At 48.5% G+C, this 22,376-nt stretch overlaps 1 protein-coding gene across 12 annotated transcripts in view; it reads right to left on the reverse strand.

Moving 5' to 3' along the window:
* RNF213 (ring finger protein 213) overlaps positions 1–22,376 on the reverse strand; it is a 129,141-nt gene that overhangs the window by 101,093 nt on the left and 5,672 nt on the right. For 9 of the 12 annotated variants that reach the window (XM_023556820.2, XM_023556822.2, XM_023556821.2 and 6 more), the window contains exons 2-12: positions 19,701–19,849; positions 15,713–15,832; positions 12,416–13,045; positions 12,036–12,158; positions 11,293–11,465; positions 10,174–10,332; positions 9,619–9,815; positions 5,401–5,687; positions 4,457–4,716; positions 2,794–2,985; positions 167–389 (exon numbers count right to left, since the gene is read on the reverse strand). In XM_023556820.2, coding sequence (XP_023412588.2) covers positions 167–389; positions 2,794–2,985; positions 4,457–4,716; positions 5,401–5,687; positions 9,619–9,815; positions 10,174–10,332; positions 11,293–11,465; positions 12,036–12,158; positions 12,416–13,045; positions 15,713–15,832; positions 19,701–19,849 — 2,513 coding nt within the window. The other 3 variants (XM_023556824.2, XM_023556825.2, XM_064270599.1) reach the window with 3 other exon arrangements.

Consider the following 22,376-nt stretch of genomic DNA (forward strand, 5'->3'; position numbering starts at 1 on the left):
CAATTCAATTCTTTAGCCCTACACATAGCGACTTCTGCTGGCTCTGTCATTTCTAAGTGCTTCACCCCTTCACTTTTCAGAAGAGAAGAATCACAAACTCTCAATGTTTGGTCTCCAGTCTGCTTTTGCTAAGCTGGGGCGCAATAGCCCATTGCAGATGACAAACCTCCAGATTTCTGTGCAAGATTTCATAAGGTCCTTGAAGCCGGTAGTAAACCCCTAGGAAGCAGTCCAGGAAATGAGCAGGGGAAGCAACCAGGTATTCAACCAAGGTCCCCATGTAGTCAGCCAGGTCACGAAGAGGCAGCAAACTGAACCAGGATCGGAACAGACAGCTGTCCACATTCAGCAAATGCTTATTCCTTTCCATGAGCTGAAGCAGTTCATTCCTGGACAAGAGAAAACAGGAACAGAAAAGAGGGCAGCCATGAGGTCAGGAACTAGACTGAGCTTAGATAAAGTACAATGACGTGAGAAGATCTAGAGAGCTCAGATCTTAGAAGTTATTTCAGTGCTAAGTGGGAAACAAAAATTAGTAGCAAGTCAAAAGTAAACAAGAGTTCACTGAGAATTAAACACTTTGATGAATGAGTGAGTGTGTGTCCTAGATCAGACAACCCATGTGAGCGCAGTGAAGGTCTTTAAACTGTGCCGGTTCTGCAGCATTGTACTGGACGCCCAAAAAGATGATGACATAAGCAGGGTGCCACAAAAGTGACAGAGGCTTCAAAAAACATCTCCATGAAGCTCCACTGAATGGGAAAGGCCACTTGTGCCTGACAGACGGCATCTGTAGGACCAGTGCTAGTGTTTGTCACCGTCCACTGTCAGCAGGTACATTTCTCCTGTGTGTCTGTGCACCCCTGAAGGACACGTAATACACGCAATTGTGTAAATGACTTTAATTTGGCTTTAATCTCGAAAGATCCCAGTAATAGTGAAAAAACTAGAACTTAATTTAGCTGACTATAAAAATCTATAGGCTAGATTCTGTTGGATTAGGGGAGAGTAACTGGGGGGCAGATGGGACTGAGAATTGTTTCTTTGACAAAATACAGAGTTAATGGGGAACGTTATCTCTGCTTGGAAACTTAACCGTAGTATTAACGCTTTTGTATTAAATTTTGATATATTTCTTACTCAATTTTTGTTATTTTTATATTTAAATTTGATTTATCTTTTTCTTTCTTTCTTTCATGGTTAATTTTATGGAGCCCTGGTGGTCCAGTGGTTAAGAGCTTGGTTGCTAAAGTCGGCAGCTGGAATCCACCAGCTGCTCCTTGGAAACTGGATGGGGCAGTTCTACTCTGTCCTATAGGGTTGCTATGAGTTGGAATCAATTTGACGGCAATGGGTGGGTTCAGGTGGGCTAATTTTATGTGTCAACTTGGCTAAACTATAATTCCCAGTGGTCTGGCAAAATATTAGAATAGTCGCTGTTCCATAATGCAATATAATGTAACATAATATAATCCATAATGTAATCATTTGAAAGAAGAGTTTCCTTAGGATGTGGTCTGTCTTCATGCTATAAATAGATACTCTGCCAGATCTTTCTCTCTACCTTGTACACTTTTCCTGCTGCCTGACCTAGGGGTCTTGGGACACAAGCCTGCAAAAGTCCCCAGCCTGCTGCCTGACCTACAGATTTTGGACGTTTCAGCCTCCACAATAGATGTATCACTGGTTCTGTTTCTCTAGAGAACCCTAAGACAATTGTATTTCAACTTCTAGAGACTCTGGTCTTCCACCAACTGGTGGCAATTAGGGGATGTACCAGGGAAGGAAGAGAGTGGAAATTTGGACTAAAATACATTTTGTTCTGAGTTCACGAAAGACTTTAGACCCATAACGGTGATTTAGCAAAAGCTTAAAGACCCTAGAATGCTCTGATGCAAAGTCTCGCTGGCCACTCGTGAAGAGTTTGAAATCGTTTGATAGAACGTCAGTGAGGGTATCTACAGGATTCTGTCGTTCTTTACTGTGATTTTAAGTACGCACATGCAGCTAAGTAAGTATGAAAGTAAATCTCTGGCCCCTGGCCCCGCAAAGCCTGGGAATCTAAGTTGCCCCAAAGACATTTTTGGGCATTATTTTCTTGGAATGAAAGGAGATGTCATTATATTTGGATCAGAGATCAGGACGGCAAGTGCTGCCATTGTTGCTGTGATATGAGCTGGCATCATGTCAGTGGATAAACGACTTACAACCTGCAAAGCCTTTGGCCTAGGAGTTCTACTTTAGGAGTCTATTTTAAGGAAATAACTGGACAGGTAAACATACAAGGATGTTCATCAAAGCATGCCTACAAAAATGAAGATGCAGAAACAACCCAGTGCCTAGTAACAGAAAAAAAAAAAACAGAGAGGTGGCTAAATAAAATTTGGCAGTCTTTAAATGGGAGACCAGGCTGCCATTACAGTAATAATAATGTAGGTGTATATTTACTGATACAAAACCCTATTCACAAAATACTGTGAAGTCAAGAATGCAGGTTGTAAAACAGAATAAACATCGTTTGGCTTTTTTTTTTTTAAAGCACACAAAGCACCCAGTTACCCACATTTGGACCAAAGCCTGGAAATGTATTGGCCAAAATGTTACCAACAATGATTATCCCTGGGATTGCATTTCTGCATTCTTTATTTTTGGTGTTTAAATGCTTAAAAAGAGCGTTATTACTCCTATAATTAGACACAGAAACGTACATTCTGTCACAAGGTCGACTGGGATCTCTGGAACACTCTTTACGACTCCTTATTCCAAGACTGACATGTAGAAGTGCGTACTTACTGGTCTGATCTTTTGTCCCGAAACTGTGAGAAGGAGAGGCCTTCGAGGGCTGCCCACGTGTTCTCGGATGGGATGTCCTTCCCGTGGGGGGCCGGCCCCACGCAATGGTGCAGCACTGGGAGTGTGAGAACCCAGCAGTCCTTGTGTCTGTCCATGCAACGTCGGCACAGGTTTACCAAGGGCCATTTCCAGCTGGGAAGGGAAGAAGGCATGCCACAGTGAGCTGAGTAAGGTGGGGGTCTCAGGTCGCAGAAAGGAAGTGGCACTACTTACACGGAGTTTGGGAACTCATTCTGGCTGCCTAACAGGGAGGAACTCTACCAGCAAGAAACTACGCAGCACATCTTTTCAGTGGGTTATCTGGGAGACAGGGGTCCTCACGGCACCCCGCCTAAACGCGTCAGGCACTGAATATGCTAGCTCACTGAAGTCCCACATAAAACTCTGAAGGAGTTATTCCTATCCTCATTTGACAGTTGAGGAAACTGAGGCTCCGAGAGGCTAAGTAATTTACCCAGGGTCCTCCATGGCAGAGCTGGGGTTTGAACCCAGGCAGTCGGGCAACAGTAAATCTGGATATGAAGGAATGCAAAGGCCAAGGTTACAGGCAATATATGTTATTTTCCCACAGTTACAAAATATTAAGGCTTCTTAACACTTTCAAATACTTGTACTCACTTTGTATAATTACACGTCACCATTTGTCCCCTTTTCAGCATGTGCTGTGTTTGCTGTTGTTGTCAGCAGCCTTCAAGTTGGCCGCTGACTCATGGGTGACCCTGTGCACAACGGGATCAAACCATTGTGATCCGTGGGGTTTCCAATGGCTAATTTTCAGAAGTAGATCACCAGCCCCTTCTTCCTACAGTATCTTAGTCTGGAAGCTCCACTGAAACTGTTCAGCTTCTTAGCAACACAGCCTCCACTGACAGATAGGTGGTGGCTACACGTGAGGTGCACTAGCAAAGAATCAAAACTAAGTCTCCCTCAAGGAAGGCAAGAATTCTACCACTGGGCCACCACTGCCCTCTGTACGATGTGGAGCAGGGCGTTTGCCATTTATAAAACTAAGGGGCAGATGTCCAAGAAGACTTGGTGCTCAGGGACGGCTACGTAATCTTATTCTCAAGTTCAAATCTAGTGCAGCTGCAGAAAATATGATAAAATGACCCTGTAATCATCAGAGGCCAGCTCAGTTTGGGCATGTATCCCCCACCAGGGAAAAGGTAAGCTCATTAGGGACCGGCATCTCGTTACAGCTCCCTTCATGGCCCAGCAGCACTACACCCTGCGCCTCTTGAACTCAACACAGGCAGAGCAGAGGCTGTGGGGGAAGGGAGAGCATCCCCGTCCCTTCCGCAAAAGTCCTCAACTTGGACTACAGACACTCACTGCGTGGCCTTCCCCACAAACGCCCTGCACACAGAGGTTCTTGATGATACACACGAAGTCAAAGCAGGCTATTCAGTAGCCTGATAAAACTGAAAATAATATACATGCAGGGAGAAAGGCCGAAGGCTTGGCAGCAGTGAACAGTAAAAATATGGGTGATCTTTATTTCTTCCTTGTGTGTTTTCAACCGTTTATGACAAGCATTTATTTTTATCATCAGATAAAAACATTAAAAGTAGCTATAAAACCTTTCAAACAAACCAAAGACTACCTCCAATACATTTCAAAGGCAGGCTGTAAGTCTCTGCGAAGGGTGTCTGGTGAGTCGGCTCTCGCGCAGAGAAGGTAGCACAGTGAGGACAGGTCGGCATCTGACACAGGAAGTGCAAACTTTTCCACTGCGAACAGGACGATGAGGCCCATTCTCAGTCCACTCCTCACTGGCCAGTCTTCAGGCAGAGGCTCCTTGCTGCTCCTTTGCTGGAACAGACCCATTTTCCCTTTCAAATATTTCCACAGGTCACGCTTCACCTGATCCCACGAGAGAAGAAAGACACAGGAACCATGGAGCTGAATCCATCAGGAGGCATCCAGAGCAGCCCCCCACCCCACACCCCACTGCCCTTAGTGTAACATCAGCTGGAAAGGGGACCAGGTCCTGAGGACAGGGAGAGCCCCACAGAGGGATCACCCCACCACCCTGTCTCCCCATAAGGCCCAAGCCCAGCCACCCTGGGCCCCTGGGGACAGCAGGAGCTGGGCCACTGTCACATGCCAGAAAACTCTGCAAGGTGGAAGGGCTTGCAGGTCGGGCCCTTGATGCGTACGAGGGCTCAGCTGTTACCTCAAAATGGCTCCCTAGTCTGTCTCAGAACTGACCCAGGACATACTGGAGTTGGGGCGTGGTGCAGAGACAGGAAGACAGTCATTTGTTCTTTTCACTCTGCCCAAGGTCAGGTGAGGCTTTGGGACCAGTGCTGGCTCAGGGCTCAGAGGGGTAACCAGGAAGAGAAAGAAGTTGGGATGGCAAAGAGTTCCCAAGAGGCAGCACTAGGAGTGAAAGTCTGAAAGGTCTATGAGCCCCCATCTGCACCCCAGTCTGCCAGGTTGTGGGGGTCACCTGACCATTACAGGTTGGGTGATGCTAACTGCCCAGAAGGCAAACACGTCCATTCCCAGCATGGAGGTGCTGGTGACAGAAGGGAAGCCTGATACCTCTCTCTCTCCATACTGCAGAAAAGAGCTCCACTGCTGTGGTCCCCCTTCATAGACTGTCGGCTCACGGACAACAGAATAAAACTGCAGAAACTGGGTGAAAAATCCCTTTAAGCTGATGGCATTCCAGGTCTGCAGGATGCCGAAGATGCTGTCCAGCATGACTTCAGCCGCGATCTGCTTCCCCTTCACCAGGTTTTCCCTCGTACCATCTTTGAATAAATTTCGGAACTTCTGAAACGTACCCGGAGGCTTCATGCAAATTATATCATCATACTGATGCCATTCTAAGAGTGAAAAAAAGAAAAAATTATTATACTTCAGATAATCAAAACCCATTTGCCTAGATACTCTAGCCTAGAAGGCTGATCTTCACTGGCAGAAACACAAGGAGTGTGTGAAAAGAAGGGGAGAAAGTAAGGAAAGCCAAAAAACTGTGTTAGACTGAAGACATTCAGAACTCACTCCAGCCAGCTGTCCATCCTCAGATAAGTGTCCCCTGTGCAGAAGCACTGCTGTGCTAAGGATGGATGGCCTAGACATTCAGTGATCAGAGTAAAACTCGAGGTCACAGTATCCAGCTGGCCTGAAAATACTTTGAACATGTCTCTGGCACATACAGTTCAGCAAACCTGGTAAGTGAATGAATGCCTTAAGAACTGATTACAGGAGGTTAAAAATTTTATACTGAAAAAAGGTATTAGGACTTCTGTTTCTGCCCAAGATGGAATAACAAGGAGACCATATTTACTCGCCTGCCTAAAAGAACTTTAAAAAATGGACAAAGTGAAACAACTGTTTCCAAGATATTGGATAACAGGCAATAAAGGAGCCCTGGTGGTGCAGTGGTTAAGAGCTCATCTGCTAACTAAAAGGTTGGCAGTTTGAATCCACCAGCCACTCCTTGGAAACCCAGTGGGGCAGTTCTGTTCTATCCTATAGGGTCGCTATGAGTCGGACTCAACTCGACAGCAATGGGTTTGGTTTGGTTTTGGTTATATCTCTGGTAGACAGGAAGCAAATGAGTGAGCCCTGCAATTGCCCCAGCTTACTGCCTTCAGAGAGTTTCTAGGCTGCCGTGCGGGAAAGGGGAACTGAGGTGAAGCCCAGGACTCCCTGGGTGGAGAAGACAAAGCTGAAAGTCCAGGGAGACCAAGACAGCTAGAAGTGGCACGGCAGAGTACCAGAGAGAAAAGAGCCGCGTTGAGAGCAAGCCTTGGGCGTCTGCGGAGGGTACCTCCCAAGTATTCAGCAGAGTACTGATCTGCACGTATGTGAGGGAAGTACCTGAGGTCAGGGAAAGAACCTGAGAAGGATTAGAGTGAACAGTACCCAGTGCTCACTCAGGGCTGGGAGTAGTACACGTTCCCACCGGCCAGACGGGAAAACCTCATAATCCCCGGGGCAACGGGTAGAGTACTCGGAAGAGTCTTGCCCCAGACTAAATGACGCTCTGGTTCCACCCGACGAATCCTGAAGGCAAAACCTAAAGGTGTCAAATGCTTTCCAAATGAGTTAACTGTATCCTGGAACAAAGAGTGTTTATAGAAATGAGCAAATATCCAGCACCAAAAAAAAATTCACCATGTCTGCCATTTAATAATAAATGATCAGGCATGCAAAGAAGCCGAAAATATGACACGTAATAAAGGGACATAGCAAGCAAAAGAAACCAAGCCCGAAATGACACAGACGTACGCAGATCAAGCCACTAAAGCAGTTTTTATAACTGTATTTTGAAAAAGCTGAGGAAAGGACAGAATATGTTAAGTACAGACATGGAGGATATAAAAAAAGACCCAAATAAAACTTCCCGAGATTAAACTACAAAGCGTGAGATGAAAACTACACTGGATGATACAGACGGCAGGTTAGACATTGCAGGGAAAACACTAGCCATAAAAACAAGCCAAAATTAAACGCACAGAGGAAAAGGACAAAAAAAAAAAAAATTAAAGAGCATCAGGGCATCAGGGAACTGTGGGACAACTTCAAGTGGCCTAATACACGTGTGATTGGAATCCAAAGTGGGGGGACAAAAATATTTGATAATCTGAGTTATCTAGTGCTGCTATAATGGAAATAGCACAAGTGAGTCGCCTTAGCAAACAGAAACTTATTTTCTCACAGTTTAGGAGGCTAGAGGTCTGAATTCAGGGCCCTGGCTCCAGAGGAAGCCTTTCTCTTTCTGTCGGTTCTGAAGGAAGGTCCTTCTGTCTTTGAACTTCTGCTCCTGGGCGATCTTCATGTGGCTTGGCGTCTCTATTCCCTCATCTCTGCTTGCTGGCTTTCATTTAATCTCTTTTATATCTCAAAAGAGATTGACTCAAGAGACACTCTATGCTATTCCTGCCGCACCGGCAAACAAAAACAACCCATTCCCAGATGGGATTATAACCACAGGCACAGAGGTTAGGACTTACAACACTTATTTTGGGCGGACACAATTTGGTCCATAACAATGGCCAGAAAAATCCTAAATTTAATGAAAACTATAAACCCACATATTGATGGACCTCAAAAACCTCAAGTACGAGGAAAACAACATAAATAAACTCTCAAAGCCAGTGATACAGAGGAAACGTAAAAAGAAGCCTGAGACAAAAAGACACATTATGGACAGAGGGACAAAGAGAAAGGTGACAGCACACTCCTCGCTGGAGACAATGTGAGCAGAGAAGACAGTGAAACACCATCTTTACAGCATTAAAAGGAAAAACCACTGTCAAACTAGAATTCTACATCTAGTGAAAATAACTTTCAGAAACGAATGGGAAATAAAACTTTTGCAGACATAAAAAAGTTGGAATAATTCATCACCAGAAGACTCATATTCTAAAAAACAAAAACAAAGTGCTTTAGGAAGTCCTTCAGTCAGAAGACAAATGATACCAGGTGCAAATATGGATCTAAAGAAAGGAATAAAGAGGACCAGAATTGGTAAATAAACAGGAAAAGCTATAAGATTTTTCTTTCTAAAAATGTCTTAAAAGATAATTGACTGCTTAAACAAAAATAACAATGTACTGTGGAATTTATAACATATGTAGAATTAAAATGTAGAAAGATAGGAGATAGATGTGGGGCTTTGGAAGATGCGAGGTTTGCAGCGCCTTCCAGACTCTGCTCCCAAGTCACCTGCCTTGACATTGTCAGCAGCTGGGGCCGCACAGTGGCCTCTGCACTTCCTCACCTGACCACAGGTAGTGGCTCCCCAACACTCTGGAATCTAGCAGAAGTCTCCCCTGGCCTTCACAGTAGCCCTCCCATCACTTCCCTGTACTGAACTCCTTCCTGCTCAAAAAACCCGATCAAACCCAACAGATACAGGTACAATCTACCAAGAAGTTCTAAAGACCACACTCCTACTGGCAGAGCTTCTAGAGACACACAGCTCACACTGACCAGTATCAAAGTGTGCAATCTTAGGAACAGACTTTGATACTTTTCAAAAGTTAACAGATGAAGATTTTTCAGAAAGGATTTAATATTAAATAGGCTTTATTTAATAGATATACACAGAACTTTCCAGTCCACCTACTGGATTACCCATTCTTCCCAAGAACACAGGGAATATTTATAAAGACAAAGCAGGTACTAGATGACACTGAAGATCTTCGCACGTTCCTCAGAGTAGAATCCATACAGGTGATATGTATAGAACACACATACACTCACAAACAGCATGCAGTAAATGAAAACAGAGCCCAAAAAGGTAAAGAAAAGAATTAGAGGTAGGCAAAAAGGGAAAACAGAGAACAGAGGATGCAAATCGAGTGGAGGGGGTGGCAATGGTGATAACGAGCGAGCCAGGGGCTTTGTCCTTTCCCCTTGTGGTCTGTCTGTGTCTCCATCTGGAAATCTCTCGGGACAGGGGCAGTCCCAGCAGCCTCCTATTTTCACTTCTCCTGTCCTGTGAACCTGGTGAAGGCATTGGCTGTGCCCATGGGCCCTGCTGCCTCGCCATCCCCCAGCCCTGTCCCTTCTCACTTCCCGGCTGCTTTGTTCCTCTCCTTTCCCTTTACTGAAAATCCGGCTCCCTGTTTCCTGGTGCAAGTGGGCTAAAAGGTGAGGCCAACTCGTCCTTCATGGTCAGAGCCATGCTTCCAAACTCAATCTATTAAACTAGAGGCTGGGGTGGGGTAGACCCAGGACAGAGCACTGAGGCTGGATACTGTATTCCTAGGCTTCGGTCGGGGAGCCCTGTGGGTGAATTACCTCCTGAGTCCAGGAGTGAAGATCTGATGTGCAGACAACGGTTGACATGCTCTCCTTCCTTCTGCTGAGGCTTGTAGATGAACTCGTACTGCTCCTTGTTGCAAGCAATGACATACTTGTAAGGAATGGGCTTATCCAGGTTCTGCTTGGAAATGAAGGCCGTGCCTTCAATGAGGGATCCGTGTTCACCCAAGTCTCTGCATAAACACGATGTCAGCCAGTTATTGGAAGTCCTACCTGGGAAACTTTAGTCCTTGTCAAACAGCACGCAGTACACACCCAAAGCTACACACCAATGGCCACTGAGAGAATGCTTCTAGAACAAGACCCAGTTTCTAGACAGGCTGAGAAAAAAGGGCCACGGTGACAAACAACACAGTAATGCACAACAGGGAATATTTGTTTGAAATATGCATTGTCTCAAAGCGGAAGAATGTAATTAACTTATCCATAAAAATTATTATTTAACTACATTTCAAAAGTTGAACGTTATACACTTTTCCTTGTGGAGCTAGTGATAGTAATACTACTACTAGTAACCCTACGAGCACTCACTTGGTATAGCTCATCTCACAGACGACCCGGTTCCATTTTGGCTTTCCAAACTCTTCTCCTCCCCTGATGAACACTCGATGTTGGTTAGGGTTGAATGAGAAATGTTTAGAGACGATTGCATGGAAGCACACCGTGATCCCTTCACCAGGACTCAGCGTGCTAGAGTAGCCCGAAGAGAAACAAGAGTTATAGCTAAATCTATCTATCCACAAGGCATGCACACTTACACACACACACAGACGCTTGCCAACACATGTATGCCAACCAGTTACTGTCAGCTCTATTCAGAGTCATGGCAATCCCCTGTGTGCAGAGGAGAACTGCTCCATAGGGTTTTCCAGGCAGTGATGTAGATGGCCAGACCTTTCTTGTGAGGTGTCTCTGGGTGGGTTCAAACCACCAGCCTTACAGTTAGTAGTTGAGCGCTTATGTAACAGCTGAGCACCACCCAGGGACTTGACACACATGTACACACACAGAGTCCTTGTTTTGTTTTTAGAGTGACTGCAAAATGTTTACAGAACGAGTGACCAAATAACCCCATGAGCAGCGGTAGGTGTCAGCCCAGGGGATGGGGGAGGGGAGATACTTGGGGTCACATTCTCATGTCAGTGACAAAGGGGCAGCCGGAAGCAGCATCCTACCCAGCTCTTTGTTGCCCTGGAACATGCTCCTTGCTGCTGAAAACCTACCCAGGGGCATCTGGTACAGCCTGGGCCAGGCAGGCTCCTTGTTTCAGTAAAGTGCGTTAACACACGACCTAGCAAAGTGTCATCACCCTTGTCTAATGTGGAGGAGGAAGGCAGATGCAGAGGGTGGAGAGCAAACTGGGGCTGTCTCCAAAGGGCTGGGGGCAGTGCTGGGTGGGGCTGGCTTGGAGCAGGGGCCTGAGAGCATCTCTGAAAGGCCCAGGTGGCTCCAGGACCCAGGCACCATGTTATTGAGCAAGGAAAAAACAAGGAGTTGGCATGGGTTCCATTTTCAAAGCTACACTAGCCAAGATTCAGAAGGAGCCCCTCTTGGAGCTGTGGGCCCCTGCTCACCCTCAGCATGGGCGGGCACATGCCTGGCTCCCAGGGCAGCTATCCCCAGCTGCCCTGTGCCAGGGGTGCACCCTACCTCTCCACGTCACGTGCACTCGCACTCTGGGTCCTCTGCCCCTTGGCATTTTTCACTGACTCAGGATAAGTTCTGCCATCCTCTTCTGGCTTCTTCTGGTCTTCTGGCTGGGCTTTCTTGCTCTCACCTGCTTTCCCACCAGGAAGGGCCATTTTTCCTTTGGTCTCAGCTTCCTGGAACACATAATCAAACCACAGCTTCTAAGACCAGCATCCACGTTTCCCCTACGGCAGCCAGTGTGACCCCATTGTGTCTCTGCTCACACCCTCTGTGGCTGCCAGGCCATTCACTGAGCCTCCAACCCCCTCAGCACCCACCCCTCCCCATACTCGCTCTTAGGGCACCGGCTGCCTTGCTGCTCCCAAAGAGGCCGACCACAAGCTACCCAGCCACACTCTACCTCAGGGCCTTTGCACCTGGGGTGCTGTCACCCACTCAGGCCTCTGCTCCACACCACCTCCTCAAAGAGGCCTTCCCTGGCCACTCTGGCTAAAGGAGCCGCCTTCCGTCCATCACCCACCCCCCACCCTCTGCATCTCCACTGCACTTCTCGCTGCCTGACCTCCTCTCCCATCTTCTTCCCTGCAGAAGATGAGCTCTTGGAGGGCAGTGCCTTCTCCGGGCACTTACTACACATCTGACAACATTAGTGACAGGAGCTGGGGAGGAGGAGGCCCAAGGAGCTGTCTTGGGCAGGGCAGGAGGGAGGCCAGCTCAGGAGGAAGCAGGGACGAGACACTGACCTGGCCATGTTCTCTGGAAGCAGGAACACTTGTTGGCGGCAGCTTCTCCTTCTTTGACTTCTTCTCACCATCCTTCCCTGCCCTTTGTACATCATGGGCTGGCTCAGCTGGGGCATCACTGGCCTGGAAGTAATAAAGACCCCAAACATCAGAGCCAGGGGACAAAGTGTAGCAGGGAGACTGACTCTGTGGCTTAGGGTCAGCACCCGTTACAGCCCCAGTTACAGGCTGGAGAAGCCACCCCTTCCTGTCAAAGCACCACCCCCCAGCCCTGGGGAGCAGGTGTGAGGGAATGACCCCCCAGACGGAGCAATGACTCAGAACCAAACACAGAGCAACACCCGCGAGGGCCCTGGCCATTGCTTTATCTCACAGCTCACCTGAGAAGCTGGAGCTCCCGTCTGCTCCGTGGTGGTCTGGGCCCCTTCCCTGGGCTCTGCATGGTCCCCTTGTGACTCTGGCAATCTGAATGTCTGGGCAGTGTCTTTATCCACAGGGCTTTCAGGGGCAGCTTTGGGGAGGCCAGCCCCCTCCTGAGTGGGGCTGGAGGAGTCCTGGTCCTGGGACTCAGCACTCATCTGGGACTTTCCTCTGGTGGCTGCTTCTCCTACACCAGTCTGACCCTGCAGAGGGTGAATGCTGGCCTTTGCCAAGTCCCTGAGGAGCCCTATGGGACCATCCCCCTCCATCTGTGTCATCCCAAGGCCCACATTCTGGCTCCTAACCTCCGGGCTGGGTGGGCCCTGGTCACACCGGGCATCAGCACCGCTGGCCAGGGGCTGGCCCCTCACACTATTCTGATCACACCTGGCTTCAGCACCTCCGGCCTGGGGCTGGCTGCTCACACCATCCTGCTGATCTTGGTTTCTTTGCAGGGCCAGGTCCATGGACCCGGGGTGTTCAAGAGAGCTCAGGCTACTCGGGGCTGAGGGGGTCAGGGGCAAAGAGTCCAGCTCATCGGAAGTGAATGGCCTCTGCTGCTTCTTCTTTTTGTTTTTCTTCCTCTTCCTCTAAACAGAAAAAGAAACACAAACTTTATATCTCAGATTTACTCTACTGGACCATAAATTATGGATTACAGTGCAGAGAATGGGAATTCCAAAACACTTAATTGTGCTCATGAGGAACCTGTACATGGATCAGGAGGCAGTCATTCAAATAGAACAAGGGGATACCGCATGGTTTAAAGTCAGGAAAGGTGTGCGTCAGGGTTGTATCCTTTCACCATACCTAGTCAGTCTGTATGCTGAGCAAATAATCTGAGAAGCTGGACTATATGAAGAAGAACAGGGCATCAGGACTGGAGACAAACTGATTAACAACCTGCACTATAGAGATGACATGAAAGTATTTAATCCACCTGGTACTTATTTTAGTGTTTAGTATGGGTTGGGAATCTAACTTTAGTTTTTTTGCAAATGGTAAGTGGTTTAAACACCCCCTTACTTAATATATCAACTTTTACCCACTGATCTTATTCTGCTACCTTAATCGTGTGCTAAATTGTCCTATCTGCTCACATGGAGACCTTCTGACCCCAGTGATATGTCATTCACCCCGTCAGACTGGTTCCCTCACTGCAGGCTTGTATCTTTACTACCAATCCTCCCATTCAGTTTCCTCCTGTCCATGCTCTGCATAGGTGTTCCCACCAACTCACACTGCAGATCCACGCCCTGCATAGGTGTTCTCACCAATTCACACTGCAGATCCATGCTCTGCATAGGTGTTCCCACCAACTCACACTGCAGATCCACGCCCTGCATAGGTGTTCTCACCAATTCACACTGCAGATGAACTTCAGGATCTTTCTTTCAACTTCCGAAGCACAGAACAAAACCTGTGCAGAGCTATCCCACTTCTACACATGAACTGGCTAATCCCGACATCCTCAGTTAGTAAATCTCCCCTTTCCCTGCTGGGCAACAGCCGCTTTCTCCATGGACTTGGGGCTTCTTTTATGCCCGTTTATAAAATCCTGGCGCTCCGTCCTCATAGGTCCCACACCTTTATTTTGCAGACGGCCTTTTGCTTTTTTGTTGCTCCCATGAGTGGCCTCTCCACCCCCCTCCAGCACCTGCATCAAAGTCCCTGTATTTAACCAAGTGAAACAGCAGTCATCCAAGGAACAAGCCAACCCCCAAAGGCAAGGCCGCACCTGGTTCTGTGCCTTCCACTCCTGGTCTCACTGCCACCTGGTGCAGCAGCTGCTCAACAAATCTTTGTTAAATGAATAAACAGCCCTCTTACTGGACCTCTGACCTTTCAGTTAGCAGCCTAGCACTTGATCACTGTACAACCCGGGCTCCTTCTGTAAAGATTAAAACCAAGACCAAGCCCATTGCTGTCACGTTGGTTCTGACTCCTAGTGACCCTAGAGGACAGAGTAGAACTGCCCCATAGGGTTTCTAAGGCTGCGATCTTTACGAAAGCCGACTGCCACATCTTTCTCCTGTGGAGCGGATGGTGGGTTCCAACTGCCAGTCTTTCAGTTAGCAGCCTAGCACTTAACCACTGTGCCACCAGGGCTCCTTTACTCTCTAAAAGGTAAGAGTGAAAACCAAGCACAAGCATCACCCGGCTGCAATGCAGGAAGCCTCCTGGCTTCTCCTCTCTGAAGCAAAAGCGCTTCCATTGCATACATGAACTAGCTTTCTGACGTTACCAGTGACCCCTGTAATACATCTAAATGCTGCAGCAAATGAATGGTGTCAGGATTTGAACATCCAGAAACCAGAGACTCAACTACCAGGGCTTCTACCACATCAGGTGGTTAGAACATCTGGCAGTAACCGAAGCCATGACCACAGCTGGTGACTCGGGGACCTCTCTAAGCACCCCCCATCAGGGACTCAGCCTCCACCAGCTGGGTCCTCAGCCCCTGCGGCTCCCCTGCTTTCTTCCATGGAAAGAATTCCTGGGTTGTTTGTGGGGCTTCAGCCAGGTAAGCCTCCCCACATGCCAGAGGAGATGGTTTCACAAGGAATACAGATGGGGGAGGAAACAGGGAGGCACACACAACGAATAAAGTGGAAACTTAACGTGAACAAACGACCTCAGAGTCTGGACCTAAATTGGCACTGCAGGTTCAGCCCAACAAAGGCCAATCCTCTCAGCCTTCCAGAAGAGTCAGAAACCATGTGCTGGTCAATTGTGTGCCCACGTGGCTCGGTAACGGTAGCCAGTGTCTGGCCAAACACGAGTCTAGATGCCATTACGAAGTAGTTATATGTGATTAAATCTGATGATCTCAGGTAAGGCAATTTACCCTTTCCCTAATGTGGGTGGGCTCATCCAATCAGCTGAAGGCCTTAAGAGCAAAAAGGGAGTTTCCCTTGGGTATGTTCTGTCTCCAGATGTTAAACAGGCATTTTGCCAGAAGTCCCTCATTCTTCTTTCTTCTTGTTGCCTGACCTATAGGTTCTGGGACACAAGTCTGCAGGAGTCTCCAGCCTGTCACCTGACCTACGGACTTTGACCTTGCCAGTCCCGCACAATTGCATGAGCCGATTCCTTAAAATAAATTCTCCGTCTGTCGTCTGTCTGTCTGTCTGTCTCTTTCGCTGTCACTGGTTGTTTCTCTAGAGAACACTAAGACAGGAGTTGACCTCAAGTTGATCTCAGTTTGCATGTAGGGCCTACAGGGAGGCATTTGTCCAACTATCTATGCAAACTACCTGCTGAGAGTCTGCAGAAGAGGTGCTGGTGACCTCAAACGGGCTTGGATCCACATTTCTTCTCTTGCTGGGAGGATAAACACCAACTTCCCACTCATCGAAAACCTCTGAAGCAACTCCCTGTTGAAACAAGACTCCTTCAGACAGGGCAAGGCTTCCATGGTCCCTGATCCCCAACTCAGGGACTGCTTCCTCTCAGCCAAGGCCCTGGCTGGCCAGTCTACTCGAGAGCCGGCAGGCAGGAGGGTCCCCGGTTTTCACCAGAGCACGGCAAATCAGAGCAAGAGAAGGACCGCTGAGGCCAGAGCCTGCTCCCAGCCAGCAGGTACACCTTCACAGGTACACTTTCTTTACCAGTATGGCCAGGGGTTCCAGTTCCAAGGGCCTCCTCCAAATGCCTGGGCTAGTGCTGTGAACACAGATGCAGCTGGGGAGACAGCCCAGAAGGAGCAGGTCAGCCAGGTACCCCAGGTGGAGCCATGGACACCCAGAGCCTCCTGGGCACGCCAGGGCAGCACAGGGCACCCCAGGGGCAGCACAGAGGACCAGGCATGGTCTGGTAGGGGCTCCTGCCCTCCTGCCACCACTCTCAGAAGGTCGGTCCCCAGGCTGCTCTCCTGGCTAAGGAGGAAACCGAGGCTCAGAGGGCTCAGGGCGGGAAGGGCAGAGCAGGACATCTTTCCAATATTTAGGTCTTCTTTAATTTGGCCTGCACTGCTTTCTGATAAGCACCACATGTCCCTACAGGCATCTGGAATGCACACAGAAGCCCCATGAGCCAGTCACCGGGGATAGCTCTGTCACCACTCACGCCTGCCCTCCACTCCTGTTTACTTGCATGGGTGGTTGTGGGTGTTGAAGCATATTTACTTTTAAATCTCCTTTTGTGACAATGCTGTACAGAGTTTTTTAAATTGAAGTGAAATCCATATAACATAAAATTGACTACTTTTAAGTATTCCATTCAGTAGCATATAGGACCTTCACAATGCTGTGTAACCATCGCTTCTGCCTAGATCCAAAACACTGTCGTCATCCCAGAACGATACCTTGGACCCATTAGCAGGCATCGCCCTATCCTCCCTCCCCCAGCAACCTCTTAGGTTGCTTGTTGTTGTTAAGTTGCCGTTGAGTCAGCTCTGACTCACGGGACCTTGTGTACAACAGAACAAAACGTCGTCCGGTCCTGTGCCGTCTTCACGATAGTTGGTGTGTTTGAGTCTGTTGTTGTGGTTGTTGTGTCAATCCATCTCACTGAGGGTGTCCCTCTTTCTCATCAACTCTCTACCAAGCATGATGTCCTCTCCAGGGACTGGTCCCTCCTGATGACGTACGTATGCAAAGTGAGCAAGTTGAAGTCTCGCTATCCTTGCTGCTAAGGAGCACTCTGGCTGTACGCCCTCCAAAACTTATGTTTTCATTCTTCTGGCAGTCTGCGGTATGTTCATCATTCTTCGCCAACACCGTAATTCAAAGGCGTCAGTTCTTCTTGGGTCTTCTTGTTCATTGTCCAGCGTTCACATGCATACGAGGGGATGGGAAAGACCATGCTTGGGTCAGGCGCACCGTAGTCCTCAAAGTGACGACTTTGCTTTTTCACACTTTAAAGAGGTTCTTTGTGGATTTGTCTAATGTGATGCGTCGTTTGATTTCCTGACGGCTGCTTCCATGCAGTTTGCATAGGGAACCACAAATCTGCTTTCTGCCTCAATGGATTTAACTCTTCTGGATATTTCATCTAAATGGACTCCTCTAAGGTGTGGCCTTTTCCATAGGGCTTCTTTCACTCAGCATAATGTTTTCCAGGTTCATCTATGTCATAGCATGTGTCCATGCTTTATTCCTTTTCTATGGCTGAATAATACGCCATTGCGTACCCTCCCCCAACACTGCAAATGCCAACCCTAGAACAACCCTTTGATAGGATACTTTGTGCCTCTTTTAATTTCCAATGTTTGATATCAAAGCTGGAACACTTTATACGTTCACGGATCATTTATATCATCTCTGTTGTAAACTATGTCTACATTGGTCCATTCTTCTGTTGGCTTGGTTGTGACTTCCTCCTTGATTTCTAAGAGCTTTTGACATATTGAGGCTACTTGCTCTTTGATAAAAATATTTTTATGTAAATATAAATATACTACATACATTTCTCCTAGATTGTTTGCGCTTCACTCGTGCTTATCATATGCTACGAGGTTTTCAATTCTTTTATGATTTGTTTTCTAGAGTCAAATATATCAATCTCTTGTTTCTGGATTTTTCTTTGCTTTAATTACTAGAAACTCTTCCCCCATCCAGAGGTCAGATAAATATTCATGGATATTTTCTCCAAATGTCTCTATACACACTGGGAGCCACTTCAGGGTGGTCAATTTGACAACACTGATTATCCAGGATTCCAATAATTACTGTGGCTTTGGCTTTGTAACATGTTTTTGTTTAATGTGATATGGCAAGGCCCACCTTCAGACTTTTTAAAAACACTTTTCTTAGTTACTCTTGCCCATTTTTTTCCTTCCAAAAGACCTTAAACTTACGCTCTCAAAGTTCAAAAACAAAAACCCAAACTAATCTTATTTTTTTTAATCTTTTTTTTTTTTAAACAAAAACCCAAATTAATCTTATTTAGTTATTTTTTTTAATCTGATTGGGCTCAACATCGTTTCATGTGCCATGTACATTTCTTAATGGTGTATTTCCTTAGTGGTATCATTTCAACGATCTGCCAAACTTTCAGTGTCCTACTTGGCTGAGGCTTAGGGTTGGCCATCCCCACTTGGGACAGGATTACTCTCCATGGAGGAGGACACACACACTCACACAGAAACACATAGACACACTCATGCAAACACAGACACACACACATCACAAATGCAGACACACTCACAAACACACATATAAACACTGACACAAAATCACACACACACACTCACACAGAAACACACACTCATGCAAATGCAGACACCCACAGAGACACACACAGAGACACACACGAACGCAGACACACACATACAAATGCAGATATGCAAACTCGCATAGACACACTCAAGCAAACACAGACACACATACTCACACACATCATCAACAGAGCACAGTGAGGCCTACTGTATCATCCCCCACCCCAGCCCAGCCACCAAGCACCACCCAGAATGAACAACTGCGGAACAGGCAGAAAACCAGCCCAAGCACAGACAGGGAAGGCAACTTCCTGTTCTCAGCGTCCAGTAAGAAACCTGGGGGCCAGAAACAATGCCTGGTCTCAACAACACAGAGGGCTTCTCTCCCTGAACTATCCAGGAATGGCCCCTGGCAACCTCACCTGGAGCTCCCATTCGCTCCTTAGTCAGAGACATTCTATCTGTTGGTGTCTAAGGAGGACAAGGCCTGTTTGAGGTCACAGGGGAACAGAATAGGACTCTGCCTCACCCTGTCCCCAGGGTTCTGGCATCTGCAGCCAGCAGCATCTCTCCAGAGCCCATGTACTTGTAGCTGCAGGCCCCTCAGGGCTCCACCACCAAAGCAAAGAGACCCATAGAAGAGCTGGGCACACAAGCAGCTGAAGCTGAGGTACCCCCACCCAGTCCAGCCCCAGCTTCTGAGAGACACACAGTGTAGGGGAGTCAGGTAGGAGAATGGAAGGAGAGGAAAGTGGAGACCCAGAGGGGCTGAAACCCACAGATCCTGCAATGGGTTGGCACAGGAGGAAGGGCTCTGCTATGTGTGCAGGGGATTGCCATGCTCAGTGGTGGGCACTTCCAGGGCCAGCAGAGCTGCAGTGCGGTGTGGCTGTCCCGAAGAGGAAGCTGTGGGGACATGGAGCAGCGAGGGTAACTTGTAGCCAGGGGGCAAAGGGCCTACCCTGCTCAGCCCCTGATGAAACTGTAGCAGGAAACTGCTTCCTGGCAGCGTGAGGGCAGGTGGGGAAGTGGACGGAGCTGCTGCTTCCAGACGCCCCACGCCCACTCACCCCATGCCCACTCACCCTCTGGACAGTCGAGGAGGCTTTTGAGCAGTGATTGACTGTCTCTGAATCCAGGGACAAGGATGGGCCGCCGTCTTCCTTCAGTTCCTCCCCACACTCCATTTCCCCTTCCGGAGCCTGTACCACCTCGGTGCTGTGAGTCTGGGGATCTGCAGAGGAAGAGGAAGGAAGGATGAGACTGCAGGGGGAGCAGGTGCACATCATGAAGGGCCATCAGAATTCTCCGCACGGGCGTTCACCACAGATGCCAGCATGTCCCACCCCTGCCGTCCTGCCTGGGCACCTCAGATGAGTGTGGTTCCATTCCTGTTCTCAGCAGGTGACCTCCTTCCTGAGGGAGCTCCATGGGCTAGGGGACTGGGACCCCAGCCCCAGCCACCCAGCCAGGTGTCCAGCCCCTCCCTCCTGACTTCCCAACCACCAGATCAGAATATTCTCCTGGACGATGCTCTCAGCATCTCAGGGATGCTTGTCATCCTTCCACCCCTACCAGAAGGGCTCTGTCTTCTCAGTGGTGGGCACCTCTCCATTCAGAGCACCTCCCAGCAGAGGCTCAGGGGCCCCCAGTCCCCACATTAATCAAAGCCCCAGGCTGGTCTGCCCCCCAATTTACAACCATGTACAGCTGCCATCCAAACAACCCTGAGTGATCATTCAAAAATACACACCTGACCCAGTAGCCCTTCCCGATCTTAAACCCCTTCCCAGGGGCCCCTATTTTCAACCCAGGTCTTGATTAGCAACCCTCCCTCCCCGACCCTGCCCTTGGGCCCTGGCACCCTTCTTGGCCTGACCTCGAGACCTTCTCCAATGCCAGAGGTTTTCCAGGGCTACACCGCTATTCTGGATGCTTCCTCCTGCAGTCCCTCCCCCCATTCTCCATCTTGTATGTTCTGGAAGGCAGGGACCTAGCCGCCTTGGGTCCCCGGTGTCTGGACATACAAGGTGCTCAGGAAACATTTGCTGAATGAATCTCATTAACGAGATTCAGAATTAATAATGAACACTTTAAACTGCAACACACACACAACCTTAAAGCCCCCAAACAAAAGCAGGACCAGAGTTCGTGACACATGCCAGCCTCTGGGGTCACCACTCCTCCAACTGGAGGGGTGGGCCTAATTAGCCTAATCCTATCAGAGCCTGGCATTCCCCCTGGCCTCCTTGATTGGCTGAAGAGTCGGCCAGTCAGCAAGAAGCACAGAGGATGCGGCAGGCTGCTGGATTTCTGACATACCAACAACTCTCTCCTCCTTGCTGGGTACACATAGATCTGATGGTAGGAGGCTGCTGCACCGTTTTGCCTCCGCAAGGAAAGTCAGCCTGAAGAAGAACTGGCATATGGAGAAGGGCAGTGCTGGCAGGGTCAGCGACCCAGCAAGAACCCTGCGCACGCCGCGCCCAAAGCCCCATGTTTATTGCCCACGGCCTTCCTTCTGCTGAACAAGCCTGTAGGAAGTGGGGTTACAGTCCTCTAAAACCAAAAAACCAAACCTGCTGCCATCAGGTCAATTCTGACTCATAGCGACCCTATAGGACAGAGTAGGACTGCCCCATAGGGTTTCCAAGGAGCACCTGGCGGATTCAAACTGCTGACCTTTTGGTTGGCAGCCATAGATAGCACTTAACCACTATGCCACCAGTGTTTCCACAGTCCTCTAATGACTACAAAAATCAATAAGAAAAACTGAGTTTCCCAAAAGAAAAGCAACAAGCAATTCAAAGGAAAAGAAACACAAAGGCCTGTTAATCTCTGACAAGATGCCGGGTTTCCTGCTGGTGAGAGAGTTAAAGTGAAACCAGCCCAGGCCGTTTCTGCCGGTCTGATTGGCAGTGATCAGCCAGGTTGATAGAGCCCAACTGGGAAGGGGCGGGAGAGGACCTCAGGGCTTAGGGGAGGCTTTCTCTGGAGCAATCTGAAGACAGGTCTCCTGGTAAAGGCACCAGCCCTTGGGGCCAGCATGCCCAACTCTGAACTCTGGGACAGGATGTACATTTGACGGTGAGGCCCAGCAGCGTGTGTTGGGACAAAGCTAGGAACAACAGGTGAATGAATGCCTGGGGAAGGGCTGGGGCGGCCCTGCCCGGTTGCAGACTTCCCAGTGATGTCAAAGCCAGTCCTGAGTGAGTCTGCAACAGTGCTGTGTGAAGGGCGTGTTTCTGTGTCACGACCCCACTACCCTCAAGAAACACGCACACAGGTACACGCTTCCGGTAGAGGAAACGTCGGGAAGGAGACGCCAGCCAGTTCCCAGCATTGTGTGGAGAGCACCAGCGGCAGGGCTGGGGCCAGGGCCAAGGTCAGGGGACCTCATGGTTATTTCATATGCTCTCGTCATATGTGGGTTATTCACCACCAGCAGAAATTACGTCTATAGTCATAACGAGTAAAGAAGAAAGTTGCTGAATTCATGAACAATAAGAGCAGACACTTAAATAGCATTTACTAAGCACTTTGGAGGTGTACACATTTAATGCAATTGGCTGCTAACCAAAAGGTTGGAGGTTCGAGTCTGCTCAAGGGCACCTTGGAAGAGAGGCCTGGCAATCTACTTCCAAAAAATCAGCCACTGAAAACTATGGAGCTCAGTTCTGCTCTGACACACACTGGGTCACCACAAGTTGACCCCTCAGCAGCTAGATTTTAAGCACTTTACACACATTAATCCATTAAAT

The sequence above is a fragment of the Loxodonta africana genome, chromosome 18 (genome assembly GCF_030014295.1).
Source record: "Loxodonta africana isolate mLoxAfr1 chromosome 18, mLoxAfr1.hap2, whole genome shotgun sequence".
NCBI classification, from domain to species: domain Eukaryota; kingdom Metazoa; phylum Chordata; class Mammalia; order Proboscidea; family Elephantidae; genus Loxodonta; species Loxodonta africana.